This window comes from Colobus angolensis, unplaced genomic scaffold (genome assembly GCF_000951035.1).
Source record: "Colobus angolensis palliatus isolate OR3802 unplaced genomic scaffold, Cang.pa_1.0 Scaffold273, whole genome shotgun sequence".
NCBI classification, from domain to species: Eukaryota; Metazoa; Chordata; class Mammalia; order Primates; family Cercopithecidae; genus Colobus; species Colobus angolensis.
Genome location: NW_012115966.1, coordinates 2,784,453 through 2,799,838, shown reverse-complemented (window position 1 = coordinate 2,799,838; position 15,386 = coordinate 2,784,453). Strand labels below are relative to the sequence as shown.

Below are 15,386 nucleotides of genomic sequence, written 5' to 3'. Positions count from 1 at the left end.
AGAAAATCAGATTCATAATATAAAAAAAGTATGTATCTAAAGTAGACAAAAATATGGCTTATGTTTTAAAAAGAAAATATGTAAAATTTCACTATGAATTGCTTAGATTTGCATGTGACTTAGTACTTATTTCATATTAACCATATCCATTTGCTATGATAAGTCTCTATGTTTTAGAATAGGTATTCTTTAAAAATACCTGTTTTTAAGCCAGAACATGTACATTACATTTGTGCATCCATGTGTAAGCTATCCTGCTTGGTATGGAACCAAGATACTAAAAGATTAATAAAATAATTTTTTAAATATTCAGTCACAGACTAGCAAAGAATATATTTCCTCAAGTTTTCTGGGCCACAGTGCTGACTTGGATTAATGCAGTCTGAATTTTCAGATGTAAATACCAGTCAGTGGTTAGTTGTCAAAACTAAAAAGCAGTTGAGTTGGGAGGACCTTCACAATGTTGGCTCTTAAATCATAAGTAAAATTATTCTTAGAGCTGGACCATAGTAAGCAGAAAGCCTTTTCTTAGCGCAAACCCTACAAATTGACCTCTTAACATTCATAATCATGCCCTTTTAGATGCTTTAAAACGGCATACTGATTTTGCAGTCTATAGTTTGTCTATACTTTGTAAGAGCAGGTAACTCTAGCGCAAAAAAACCTGTAATGTGGAACTGGGGAGGACTTCAGTGGCACTATTCCAATTTTATTAATCCATATTTTTGCTTTCAACCTTGTATTGAGACCTCCTTGTATGTTGGTTTCTAACATGTCACCAACTATCACACAGTCCACAGGTTGTACTCCAAGGAGATTGCAGCAGTAATAAAATATGGAAGGTGCTGGCTTCTCCCCTCTCTGCTGTTCACCTACAACAGCTTGGACATAGGACTGACAGGCACAAGCCTCATCTTCTCCCTCTGGGTCTGCCTGACCCCATTCATTACTAAAAGTAGGCAGACCTCCTTTCTAATTTCAGTGAACATGGCTTTGACATCTCACTGAACTTAGTGTCATGTGCTGTAAATGTGTAGTTTTCCAAAGGAGGTAACATTCTTCAGCCAGTTTCCTACTGGCTGCACTACATTTTGTTTTCTGGATTGCTTCCTCCCAATGTGAAGTCCTTAGATCAGTAATGCATGCATTGTAATGGCGAAAACATTCCTTGTTGAGTTTAACTTGAGATTTGTCACAGTTGAATTCAGCCTCTTGTTTATAATGGTATTTTGATTGTAAGAGCTTTATCGCCTCCAACATGCCTCTCCTGCTTGCCACACCTGTGTCGATGAGTGTGTTGTCCAGGGCAAAGAAAATGGCCTGCACGTAGCTCAGGCCCATAGCACCTGCACCCTGCTGCAACCTGCCACCTCACAACCTGCACATGTGCAAGGTGGGCAGCCCAATTTGTGTTTTTCTTTGAGAGAGGGTCTCACTCAAACAGTCCTCCCGCCTCAGCCTCCCAAGTAGCTGGGACTACAGATGCATGTCACCACACCCAGCTAATTTTTTCTTCGTTTATAGTAGAGATGAGGTCTAGCTATGTTGCCCAGGATGATCTAGAACTCTTGAGCTCAAGCAGTCCTCCTACCTCAGCCTCCCTAACTGCTGGGATTACAGGCATAAGCCACCATTCCCAGTCATACTGTAGAATTATTACATCATCATTTGAGGATTTACAAAAGAATGAGAGAATAATTTTCATTTTTATCTCATTAGGTAAAATGGAGTCACATGGCTACACATAAGTGCATGGGAAACAGAAAATTTTTTAGCTGGACAGATATGGCTGTTCTTCACAAAGAACTGAAGTGCAGTTGCTGAAAAGTAAGGGGAGGATGTTTGTTGGGGAGGCATCTTGTAGTTGGCCACAAAAGGAGGGAGATTCTCTTTTTAAATATTTATTTGACACATTGTAATTGTACCTATTTATGGGGTACAATTTGATGTTTTGATACATATCTATGTTGTATAATGATACAAGGAATATATTCATCATCTCATGCATTTAGGAGCCAGGTTTTGTTAGGTTTTGTTTGTATTTTTAGTAGAGATGGTATTTCACCATGTTGCCCAGGCTGGTGTCGAACTCCTGGGTTCAAGCGATCCACCTACCTCGGCTTCCCAGAGTGCTGGGATTACAGGCATGAGCCACTGCACCCAGCATTGAGAGAGGCTAATTCTTACTGGGAGATTGGGAAAATATTTGAAGAATGGATATATTTTTATAAGGTAGTAATGAAGAGGGAAAGAACATGTTAGGAGGTGAAAATAATCTAGATATAAAGATACAGAATCAGAAGAGTACAGGAGAACAGCAGGAATTGGCTTATAAGGGGTGAAGGAATGAAAGATAGGCTCTCTGTAGGTAGGTTGGGGCTATATTGTATGTAGGAGACTTCAGGTTCCATCAAAAATAATGACAGAAAATTAGCTGGTGCAGAAAACTGTGGAACTGGTCCTAAAGTCCTTAAGGAAAAGTAGAGTCCTAGAAGTCAGGAGATCATTGCAGAGAGATTGGTAAAGTCAGATATGATAGTGCTTCAAAGAAATAAAGTTGGGGCCGGGCGCGGTGGCTCACGCCTGTAATCCCAGCACTTGGGGAGGTCGAGGCCGGCCGATCACAAAGTCGGGAGATCGAGACCACAGTGAAACCCCGTCTCTACTAAAAATACAAAAAATTAGCCCGGCCTGGCGGCCGGCACCTGTAGTCCCAGCTACTCGGGAGGCTGAGGCAGGAGAATGGCGTAAACCCGGGAGGCGGAGCTTGCAGTGAGCGGAGATCGCGCCACTGCACTCCAGCCTGGGCGATACAGTGCGACTCCATCTCAAAAAACAAATAAAGTTGGACATCAACACATTTCAAATTACATGGAGGGAAAGAAGATTCACTCACTCCTCATGGTGATTCCATGAGTCAAAGGGACTAAAAAAAGATCTTTCTTTCCCTTTCAGAGGATTTAAGGTAAGTGATGCTGTCACATACGTAATAAGGCAAGTATAGTTGATCCTTGAATGACAGGGGTTAGGGGCACCAACCCCCTGTGCAGTTGAAAAATTTGTGTATAACTTTTAACTCACCAAAAACTTAACTACCAATAGCCTGCTGTTAAGTGGAAGCCTTCCTGATAACATAAACAATAGAATAACACATTTTTTATGTTTTATTTACTATGTTATAACAAAGTAAGCTAGAGAAAAGGAAATGTTATTAAGAAAATCAAAAGGAAGAGAAAATACACTTACTATTAAGTAGAAGTGGATTATTATGAAGGTCTTACTCTTGTCATTTTCAAGTTTAGTAGGCAGAGATGGAGGATTGGTCTTGCTGTCTCGGGGTGGCGGAGGCAGATGAGGTGGCAGGGGAGGCAGGCACACTCTTTATAACTTTTATTGAAAGAAATCTGCATATAAGTGGATCTGTGTAGTTCAAACCCTTGTTGTTCAAGGGTCACACGAAAATAGAAAGCATTCAAGAATATGAGGAAGTTTGTTTACAGTGAACCTTAGTGAGTACAGAGAGTCTGGTACAGTTAGTAGAGAGGATGCTGGAAAGAATCTGGTAGAAATAGAAACAAGCTAGCTATAGATTAGCATGAAGAGTAGATGGAAGACAGGATCTGTATTTAAGGAGCTGATGATGGGTTTATAAAGATGAAAAAAGCATGTGGCAGTAGTCTTAAAAAACTTAATGATGGTGATGGAAAGTGGGGAGGAGGTAGAGGAAGAGGGAAATGGAGGAGATGTGAGTATAGAATGAGAACCAGCCCCAGATTATCTTTGGTACATTGGGGTATTAGCTTAGATTAATTTGTGGTAGGAACCCCCCAGATCTCAGTGCATTACAACAACAAAGGTTTGTTTGTCATTTGTGTTGTCCATTGTTGTTTGGCTGGGGCTTTGCTCTACATCCTCTACTTTCTAGTACTGAGGCCGAAGGGCTAGTCTGGGACATAGCCGAGGGAAAAGAGAAAATAGTGGAGCCACACAATGGCTTTTAAAGCTTCTGCTGGGAAGTAGCACATGTATCTTCTACATACATTCCAGGCCGAGCACAGTGGCTCACATCTCTAATCCTAGCACTTTAGGAGGCCGAGGCGGAAGGATCGCTTGAGCCCAGGAGTACTAGACCAGCCTGGGCAACAAAGTGAGGCCTTGTCTCTGCAAAGAAACTTAAAAAAGGAATTAGCCAGGTGTGGTGGCACATACCTGTGGTCCTAGCTACATGGGACGCTGAGGTGGGAGGATCGCTTGAGCCCAGGACATCAAGGCTTCAGTGAGCTATAACCATGCCACTGCACTCTAGCCTGGGTGACAGAGTGAATCCTCATCTTAAAAAGCAATGACAAAAGCAAACCTACACATGACCATGGCCAAACCTGGTATCAGTGGGTGGGAGGGAGAAGCCTTGGGCGGCTGTGCAGTAAAAGTTTTTGAATGAATAATGTTATCTCCTGCTGTGGGATATTACACTATGAGGAAGCCACAATTCAATGTAGGGTGCTTGTTGACTGTTAATACAGCATCCTAGCCTTTGAGCAGGAAAGAGGTAAGTGGGTGAGCCACAGCTAAATTTTCATCTATGTTCAGGCTGCTGCTGTTGGTGCTGGGTTATGTCCAGAGAAATGAATGACTGTGTGTAAAAGGAAATGCAAGAATTTATTCATAATTCATTACTTAACCTATAATTACTTGCCTACTTTCACTTACAATAAATTTTCATAGTTTAAGAGAAATTGTCATTGTTTAAAAAACAACAAAACTTAGTTTAATGGGGAACTCTGAATACAATTTAGGGAGCTCCTGCTTTTATATCCTCCAAATCCTCTAATCCAGTTCTTTGTGCATAAGTAAATTATTTTGTTAATTGAGTGAATGAATGTATCTGTGAGGTTTTGCTGTACATACATATAATAAGATTTACATTATGTCCTTTTTTATGGCTGCATAGTATTCCATGGTGTATATGTGCCACATTTTCTTAATCCAGTCTGTCACAGATGGACATGTGGGTTGATTCCAAGTCTTTGCTATTGTGAATAGTGCCGCAATAAACATACGTGTGCATGTGTCTTTGTAGTAGAATAATTTATAATCCTTTGGGTATATACCCAGTAGTGGGATGGCTGGGTCATATGGTACATCTAGTTCTAGATCCTTGAGGAATCGCCATACTGTTTTCCATAATGGTTGAACTAGTTTACAATCCCACCAACAGTGTAAAAGTGTTCCTATTTCTCCACATCCTCTCCAACACCTGTTGTTTCCTGATTTTTTAATGTTGGCCATTCTAACAGGTGTGAGATGGTATCTCATTGTGGTTTTGATTTGCATTTCTCTGATGGCCAGTGATGATGAGCATTTTTTCATGTGTCTGTTGGCTGTATGAATGTCTTCTTTTGAGAAATGTCTGTTCATATCCTTTCCCCACTTTTTGATGGGGTTGTTTGTTTTTTTCTTGTATATTTGTTTGAGTTCTTTGTAGATTCTGGGATATTAGCGTCCTTTGTAGGGACATGGATGCAGCTGGAAACCATCATTCTTAGCAAACTATCACAAGAAGAGAAAACCAAACACCGTATGTTCTCACTCATAGGTGGGAACTGAACAATGAGATCACTTGGACTCGGGAAGGGGAACATCACACACTGGGGCTTATCATGGGGAGGAGGGGAGGGGGGAGGGATTGCATTGGGGAGTTATACCTGATATAAATGATGAATTGATGGGTGCTGACGAGTTGGTGGGTGCAGCACACCAACATGGCACAAGTATACATATGTAACAAACCTGCACGTTATGCACATGTACCCTAGAACTTAAAGTATAATAAAAAAAAAAAAAAAAGATTTACATTATGTCTAGCACAATGCCATGTCTTTTGGGGAAGTATGTCTCTTATTTTAAGGACATGAAGAGTATAAGCTAAAGAACTGAAGACATGTATCAACTATGGGAGATTTCTGGGTTACTCTCTAATGGATTAAGGGTTTTAATTTATGTCTGATACATCATAGGCTGATTTTGGTACTGTTGTGTGTCTTTGTACTGGGAGTTAGATTTTTATTTTAGTTTGACTACCTCAGATTCCTTCACCTGTTGCACGGGTAGTAAAAAGTGGACAGTACAATCTGTATATGAAACAAGATTGAAGGAGAGAGATAGACTAAGCAGGAAAGGAGAGTGAGAAAGAAAGGATGAAATCAAGATGACAGAGAAAATGAGATTTGATTAAGGTAAAGACACAGTTGTTTCAGGAAACAGCATGGTTAGTGCAAGCATTTTTTTAACTGCCCCAAATAGTTGCCACATTTTCTTGATGTGTATGTGTGTGTGTGTGTGTGTGTGTGTGTGTGTGTGTATAAAATTTTTTTTATCGGGTCTCCAGATTGACAATGAGTTTTTTTGTCTTAGGTGTATACTCTTGATGTACCAGATGCATTCTATTACTGTTATAGTCCAGACCCTGGTAATGCAAAGGGAAAAGATGCCATTATGGAAGCAATGGCTGACCAGATAGTTACAGTGTGTGCCACCTTGGATGAAAATCCCGGAGTAAGATATAAAAGGTAAGACCCTCAGCATCTGCACGTGTTATGCTTCCTATTTACCATTCATTATAGAGGTAAGTAATGTCTCTGTACCTTTGCAGATTGGTTTGCAAGATTTATTTTCTTTGTATAATTACCATGCTGTACATACAGGAGATTTAAAGCTTGTGGTTTAAATTTCAGAATAGCAAATAGCTTCTGTTACTGAATTTCAGAGCCTAAATTCAGTACATTTTACAGACAGTTTTTCATCAGTTTAAGGAATGCTTAGAGGAAATGTCTTTATAGTCACATAGGGAATACAGTGTTACAATTAATGCTTTTCATTAAATCACCAGCAAATCTAAATAGCCATATTCTCTGGATACCTGTTACAATGTCTGAGTATCTAATCTCAGTGCCTATTCTAAATAAATTTTGGGGTTTTTTTTTAAAGAGGTAAAATTTAACTTTAGTACTATATATTTTGACTTATATACTTCTTTTTAAAAATGAAATTTACTGTAAAGTACTTAAATTGTCTATACAGCAAATCCTCACTTACTGTCGTTGATGGGTTCTTGGAAACTGACAAAACCAATCTTACCATAGGCTAATTGATATAAACAAGAATTAAGTTCCTTGGTTATGTAATGTCACCAAACTTCTGCATAAAGACCTGAAACACTTCTAATATTAAACATTGAAAGAAATGTGACTGTATGTACATTTAAGAAAGATTAATAAAAAGAAGATTATTATTTGCCCAGTTATTCTAGTTCAGGCTCATTAGAAGGATGACCAGAGCTCATCCCAGCAGCTCATGGCACAAGGCAGGAACGCACCCAGATTAGGATACCATCCCACTGCAGGGCATACTACACACATCCACACTCACTAGGACTGGGACAATTTAGACATGCCAGTTAACCAAACATGCTGCACATCTTTGAGATGTGGGAGGAAACCGGAGTACCAGGAGAAAACCCATGAAGACATGGAAGGATCATGCCAACGCCGTACAGACAGTGGCCCCAGCCAGGAATCTTTTTTTTTTTTTTCCTCAGCATTATAATGAGATGACAAACAAAATGACATTATTTGAGGACCTGCTAGATATGGCATGATAATTCATTCCAAAATGAACATATCCATCTAACCCTACCAAGGTCAAAAAAAATAGAACATTAACAGCATCTGAGAGGCCTCTCTCGTGATCCCTCCCAGCTCTCCCGTCCCCTTTTCTTCCCTAGAGATGACTGCCATCTGATTTTTAACATATAGTTTAATTTTGCCTGATTTTGAACTGGTAGAAGTGGAACCACATGATATTTTTTGTTTTTGACTTCTTTGCTCAGCATTGTTTTCTGAGAGTCATCCATGTTGTTTGTTGTGTGTGTCAGGCAGTTTTAGTTTTAATTTTGGTCTGCTAGTTCATGTGTGCTCCTCTCACCTCAGTTTCCTTATCTATGAAATAAGAATGGTTAAATAATACCTACCTTATACAGCTGTTTTTAGAGTTAAATGAATTAATATCTATAAAGTATTCCTCACTAATAAATATGGTAGTAAATATATTGCACTACTCATAATATGTATTATTACTCATTTGTCTTTTAAAAAGTCCTTTAATTTGAACATTGGCATTTGTCAAGTTAGCTGGCTGAACTGTTTAATTTTAAATTCATGTAGTACTTTAAGTCACATTACTCTTCACTTACCATTTGAAAATTCCACTATGAATACTTAGAAAAAGTATAGTGATCTCCTTGGAGATTAAGTGATCTCCTCAATTTAGGTATTACCAAACAAGCTCTTTATTCATACCTTGGGTATTAGAAACATTCTTTTTCTTACTTTTTTTTTTTTTTTTTGAGATGGGATCTCTGTATGTTGCCCAGGCTGGTCTCAAACTCCTGGGCTCAAGCAATCCGCCTGCCTCTGCCACCCAAAGTGCTGGGATTACCTTTTTCTTATAAGAGATGTGCTAATTACATTCTGGACTCAGTGGAGCTGAGCTAAGTGGTTTGGCTCCTGTTAAGAGTTTAGTAACTGTTGAAGCTTCTGCTGTTGGTGATTGGTTATGTTCGGGGAAATGAGAAAACATAGCCAATTTATAATTGTATCGCTCACATAGGGGCTAGTTTTGAGTTACGCTAATAAATAATCTGTAATCCTGTCTTTTAAAATTCTACCTGCTTTCACAAAATATTCCTTTACACTTTATCAACTTTAAAGTATAATTTTAAAATGAAGTTTCTTTCTTTTGAAAATATTGTACAAAGAGTTTAATGAATTACCCTTTATAGACGTTGCTTTATTTATTTATTTATTAAAGACGGAGTCGTGCTCTGTCACCCAGGCTGGAGTGCAATGGCATGATCTTGGCTCACTGCAAACTCTGCCTCCTGGCTTCACGCCATTCTCCTGCCTCAGCCTCCCGAGTAGCTGGGACTACAGGCGCCCGCCACCACGCCCAGCTAATTTTTTTGTATTTTTTAGTGGAGATGGGGTTTCACCATGTTAGCCAGGATAGTCTCGATCTCCTGACCTCATGATCCACCCGCTTTGGCCTCCCAAAGTGCTGGGATTATAGGCGTGAGCATTATTTATTTTTAAGGTATAAGACCATGGCCGGGCGTGGTGGCTCAAGCCTGTAATCCCAGCACTTTGGGAGGCCGAGACGGGTAGATCACGAGGTCAGGAGATCGAGACCATCCTGGCTAACAGGGTGAAACCCCGTCTCTACTGAAAAATACAAAAAACTAGCCGGGCGAGGTGGCGGGCGCCTGTAGTCCCAGCTACTTGGGAGGCTGAGGCAGGAGAATGGCGTGAACCCGGGAGGCGGAGCTTGCAGTGAGCTGAGATCGGGCCACTGCACTCCAGCCTGGGCGACAGAGCGAGACTCCGTCTCCAACAAAAAAAAAAAGAGATCTAAAGATTCTGTAAAACTTAGAAGCCCTCACAATAAGACCTCCCATTTTTGAGGTTGGTGTGCTGGTAAAGAGCCTTTTTCTTTCTCTCTCTTTTTTCTTAATTTTTGTGGATACATAGTAGGTAGGTGTATATATTTTGATAGATATGTCAAAATATGTCATGACATATTTTGATAGAGACGTACAATGCATAATAGTCACATCAGGGTAAACAGGGTATCTGTCACCTCAAGCATTTATCCTTTCTTTGTGTTAAAAACAATCCAATTATTCTCTTAGTTGTTTTTAAATGTACTGTAGTCACGCTGTTGTGCTATCAAATATTAGATCTTACTCATTCTACCTATAATTTTGTACCCATTACCCATCCCCACTAAACCCTTGACCACCACTCCTGTGCCTTTCCAGCCTCTGGTAACCATCTTTCTACTTTCTCCATCAGTTCAATTGTTTTCCGTTTTAGCTCCCAGAAGCAAGTGAGAACATGAGAAATATTCTTTCTGTGCCTGGCTTATTTTGCTGAACATGGTGACCGCCACTTCCATCTATGTTGTTGTAAATGTCAGGATCCATTCTTTTTTATGGCTGAATAGTACTCCATTCTGTCAATATGCCACATTTTCTTTATCCATTCATATGTTGCTTCCAAATCTTGGCTGTTGTGAATAGTGCTACAATAACATGGAGTACAGATTGATATACAGATTTCCTTTCTTTTGGACATATATATTTAGCAGTGAGATTGCTGGATCACATGGTAGTTCTCTGTTTAGTTTTTTGAGGAACCTCCACATTGTTCTCCTTAGTAATTATACTAATTTACATTCCCACCCACAGTGTATGAGGGTTCCCTTTTCTCCATATTCTCACCAGCATGTGTTATATTGCATGTCTCTTGAATAAAAGTCATTATAACTGGGGTGAAATGATATCTCATTATAGTTTTGATTTGCATTTCTCTGATAATTAATTATGTGTATGAGCACCTTTTCATATACCTGTTTGCCATTTGTATGTCTTCTTTTGAGAAATATCCAGATCTTTCGCCCATTTTTAAATCAGATTATTTTTTCCTATGGAGTTATTTGTGCTCCATATCTATGCTTATTAATTTTTTGTCAGATAGGTAGTTTGCAAATATTCTCTTCCATTCTGTGGGTTGTCTCTTCACTTTGTTGATTGTTTATTGTGCAGAAGGTTTTTTTAACTTGATGTGATTCCATTTGTCCATTTTTGCTTTGGTTGCCTGTGCTTATGGGGTGTTACTCAAGAATGTCCCACAGAGAAATCTGCCCAGTTCAGTGTCCTGGAGAGTTTCCCCAATGTTTTCTTGTGGTAGTTTCATAGTCTGAGGTCTTAGATTTAACTCTTTAATCCATTTTTATTTGATTTTTGTAGATGGCAAGAGATAGGGGTCTAGTTTCATTCTTCTGCATATGGATATCCATTTTTCCCAGCACCATTGATTGAAGAGACTCTCCTTTCCCCAGTGTATGTTCTTGGCACCTTTGTTGAAACTGAGTTAATGGTAGATGTATGATTTGTTTCTGGGTTCTATATTCTGTTCCATTAGTCTCTATGTCTGTCTTTATGCCAGTACCATGCTGTTTTGGTTACTACAGCCCTGTAGTATATTTGAAGCCAGGTAATGTGATTTCTGCAGTTTTGTTCTTTTTGCTTAGGATAGCTTTGGCTATTCTGGGTCTTTTGGGGTTCCATCTACATTTTAATTTTTTTTTTATTTCTGTGAAGAATGTCATTGGTATTTTGATAGGGATTGCATTGAATCTGTAGATAGCTTTGGGTAGTATGGACATTTTAACAATATTTGTACTTCCAATTCATGAACGTGGAACATCGTTCCTTTTTTATTTCCTCTTCAACTTCTTTTACAGAGCTGTTTTTTAGCATTTTTCATGTAGATTTGGAAGTTACACTAATACCACTGGTCATGAAGTTACAATTTAGGGTACAGTGTTATTTTAGAAGATAATGATATACAAGATTTTATGCAAAAGACATTGGAAAGTTGATGATGTTAGCATGTGGGCAAATCTCACACTGCTAGTGGGAGGGATGTTGATCAACTGATTTATAGAGTAATTGATAATATTGAAAAAAGTATGTATATGCTGTATGACCCAGAAATTATATTTTTACGTGTAATATACCTAGAGAAACATGTACATGTAATATACCTAGATACATATATACCAACGTTTGTTTCAGGGTTTTTAATAGTATAATAAGAATGACTCATATGTCCATCTTTAGAGGAATCAATACATAAAATCCAGTATAATCATGATGGAATACTATATAGGAGATAAAATTAATAAATCCGATATGTGTGTCAATGTCAAATGTCAATGTAGATACATCTCAAACACACACACATACACACACCCACACACACACACATGAAACAGAAATGACTAGAGGGAGAATATACATGAAATTAATGACACTGGTTGTCTTGGTTTGAGGCAGGGGTATGGGAGAGGACCGGCACTTAGGAGTGGAATAAAAGGAACTGAAGCTTTACATGTAATATTTTATTTCCTTTATATTAAAAAATCTGAAGCAGAGATAAGATTTGTCCTTGTAAATTCCAAATATATCAATATAACATTATTTGATATATTATCTGAACTTTTACATGTTTATAAAATAATTTTTCATTTTGTAAACATTTTTTAAATTCCATGGTTTAATTTTAGAATTAAACTTCATGATATTATAAAGTATATACTGAAAGAAAGATAATTGTTGGACCCTTTTTTCCATGTCTAGTAAACCTCTAGATAATGCCAGTAAGCTTGCACAGCTTGTTGAAAAAAAGCTTGAAGACTACTACAAGATTGATGAAAAGAGCCTAATAAAGGTAATGTATGCAAGGCAAATAGTAACTATGCATAAAGTCTGTCTTATTTCTTTATAAGCCAAAGAAACTTGCTCATTCATTTTCTAGTGTTGATTTGGGAGTCATTAACATAGATCTCCAGTACTGATTTGAGAATCGTTAACATACACAGTTGTGCAAACCTTAATAGATGGTGTGGTTTAGAGGGGACTCTATTAACTAACAGATTTTGAAGTCAGCACTGTGTCCAAATCTAGTTCTGCCATTTAATTCATAGTTAATGTCTATTTGGGCAAATTATGTAACTTCTATGTAACTACATTTTCTTTTCTATAAAATGGGAATAATAAAAGAATACCTATTTTAAAAGTTATGATTAAGTGAGTTAATACATGCAAAGTCCTTAGAGTAATGCTTGCCATTGAGTAAACATTTAATAAATGTGGGAATTTCTATTATCACTAGCTCTGTGACCTTGAGTTTGTTTTTCCATCTATGAAATAGATGAAGTAATATATACCTTGCTAGGCGGTATGAGGATTAAGTTAGCATGTAAGTGTATTTGGCATCAATGGGAATTTAATAAATGGCAGCTGTTGTATCCTATGGAGATAATATAATCAAAGACTGAGGTTGAAATCTGGGAAATACCATCAGTTACATGTGGGTGAGAGAATGAAGAGCTTGAGGAGACTGATAGAGGTGGTGTCAGAGGGCTAGGAAGCCATATTACAGTAGCTGGAGAATGAAGAAAAGGAATTGTTGCTAGTTTAGAAGAGGAGTTGTGCCAGGAAACCACCAATTACAATACTGTGTAATAAGTGGAATGAGAGAAGAATACACAGAGTATAATGGAAGTATAGTCCCAGGCTTATCTTCTTCTAAACTGGAGTGTTGGAAGGCATCCCAAGAGGAAAGGCCATTTAGCTTGAAGAATGAGCATAACATGATAAAAAGGGAGTTTATTGCATGGAAAACAGGATTCTTCAGGTAGAGGCAATAGAGAAAAAGGCAAAATCCACAATTAAACGATGTGGCTGGAATGGAAGATATAAACTTAAATGTTAGATTAGTTACCTTAAAAGTTACCTGTTTTTGGTTTAGAGGCCTAGTGAAGGCTGTTATTCTGGTTGTAGTTTTGAAGGCAGAATGGCTTAGTACACATAGTCGATAGTGAAGAAATGTTTGTTGAATGAAGAGATATACAATCAAATATGCTTTTAGTCCTTCATGTTTTCAGTGGAAAAAGAGCAAAATCCATAAAAATTAAACTTGTCCTTTCCATTCTTTCTGCCTGGAAAATTAATCATCCTTCAAATACTTGATACCTTTCCTTTATTCAGGGACACCTGATAAAGTGATAAAGTGTCACCTCATTTCGAAGGCTTTCCTGACTCTTCAGGCCAAGTGATGCTTCCTCCCACATGCTGTCATAAGCCCTAAGCCTGCTATAGAACTTATATTGCACTTTTTCCTGTTTATATTTCTGAAGCTTCATAGCTCACATTTTTGAGGGCTTGCTGTGCTGTGTTTCATGGTATGATTATATTTAACCTTTACAATAATCTTATAAGGCAAAGATTCCATAATTGTGTTTCATTTTACAAAGAGAATGCTGCCATATAAACAAGATAAGCATTTTGTCCAAACTTGTACTGCAAGATTGTGGTCAAGGCTAGACTCAAATTCAGACCTAGCTGATTTCCAAGGCTGTGCTCTGAACCACCATATCATACTGTCTCAAAATTTAATTAAATGAATGTGCTTAATTTTAAAATATTTTAAAAACATAGCCTATAAAATATACCTGTTATATGTAAATAAATAGAAAATGTTTGTATAATGAGTTGTAGTTATTTGTTATTGCTTTGAATAATAATCCAAAGAATTTATTACTTTTTAAAATGAAGTATGAAAGATACTGACATTAACAATAAATGTTTCCAGCACTATTATTCAGTTTAGTGATTAGTGATGTTTGCGAATTAATGATAGCAAGGCTTTCATTGTGATTTATCATCTTAGTTGGTATCAGTACAGTCTTTTAAAATAGCATAACGGTTAAGAGCACAGACGTTGGAGCAAACCTGCATTTGAATCTCCATTCTGCCTCTTACTACCTGTGTGATTTGGGCAAGTTACTTCATTTCAGGCTGCAATGCCCTCATGGTCAACTGGAGATGATAATGCCTGTCTCACAAGATTATTAAAAGAATTAGATGAAATAATCCACGTATCTTTGTTTAGTAAAATGTCTAATACATAGAGCTCAAGTAGTAGCTACCATTCATAATTTATATCAGTTTTAGTGCTTTTGGAACTCAATTCATAAGAAAATAGATTTAGTGCAAACAAAATGTTACTTTTTTAAAAGGAACTTTCAGGTTATTATACAGTTGCCCCTTGGGAAACACAGGAGGGTTGGTTCCAGGACCTCCTGTGTATACCAAAATCCACACATACTCAAGTCCTGCATCAGCCCAGCAAAACCTACATATCTGGAAAGTCAGCCCTTCATACATGCAGGTTTCACATCCTGCAATCCTGCAAATACTGTATTTTCTATCTGTTATTTAGTTGAAAAAACTGAGTGTTAAGTGTACCCACACAGTTCAAACCCATGTTATTAAATGTACCCTCTTACTCTAATTACAAAAGCTTTTAGTTATGTAGTCTTCATTTTTTCTCTCATGCTACTCGGATTTTTCTTTGTGTTATTATAACTTCACATTCTTAAGACAATTAACCATTTGTTTTGTTTTGTTGTATATTTTTGGTGGGGAAAAGAGATAGAACTTAGGAAAAGCCTGCTTTGTATTCTAAGATATTAAAAATATGTTCACACTAAGAAATTGAAGCTGCTTAAGATGATTTTATCTTGTTATTCTAGGGTAAAACTCATTCACAGCTCTTAATAATTGATCGTGGCTTTGATCCTGTGTCCACTGTCCTGCATGAACTGACCTTTCAGGCAATGGCATATGATCTACTACCAATTGAGAATGATACATACAAGCAAGTATAACTTGAAGGGTATATAAAGGGCATATACAAACA

General features: G+C 37.7%; 1 protein-coding gene and 1 pseudogene across 1 annotated transcript in view; one reads left to right on the top strand and one right to left on the bottom strand.

Moving 5' to 3' along the window:
- Positions 1-15,386, top strand: part of STXBP3 (syntaxin binding protein 3) — a 66,149-nt gene that overhangs the window by 23,187 nt on the left and 27,576 nt on the right. Inside the window, exons 7-9 of the mRNA XM_011948165.1 lie at positions 6,415-6,569; positions 12,260-12,350; positions 15,220-15,344. Of these exons, the coding sequence (XP_011803555.1) occupies positions 6,415-6,569; positions 12,260-12,350; positions 15,220-15,344 (371 nt within the window). The remainder of the gene's footprint in view (positions 1-6,414; positions 6,570-12,259; positions 12,351-15,219; positions 15,345-15,386) is intronic.
- On the bottom strand, positions 588-1,341 carry LOC105516088 (annotated as a pseudogene).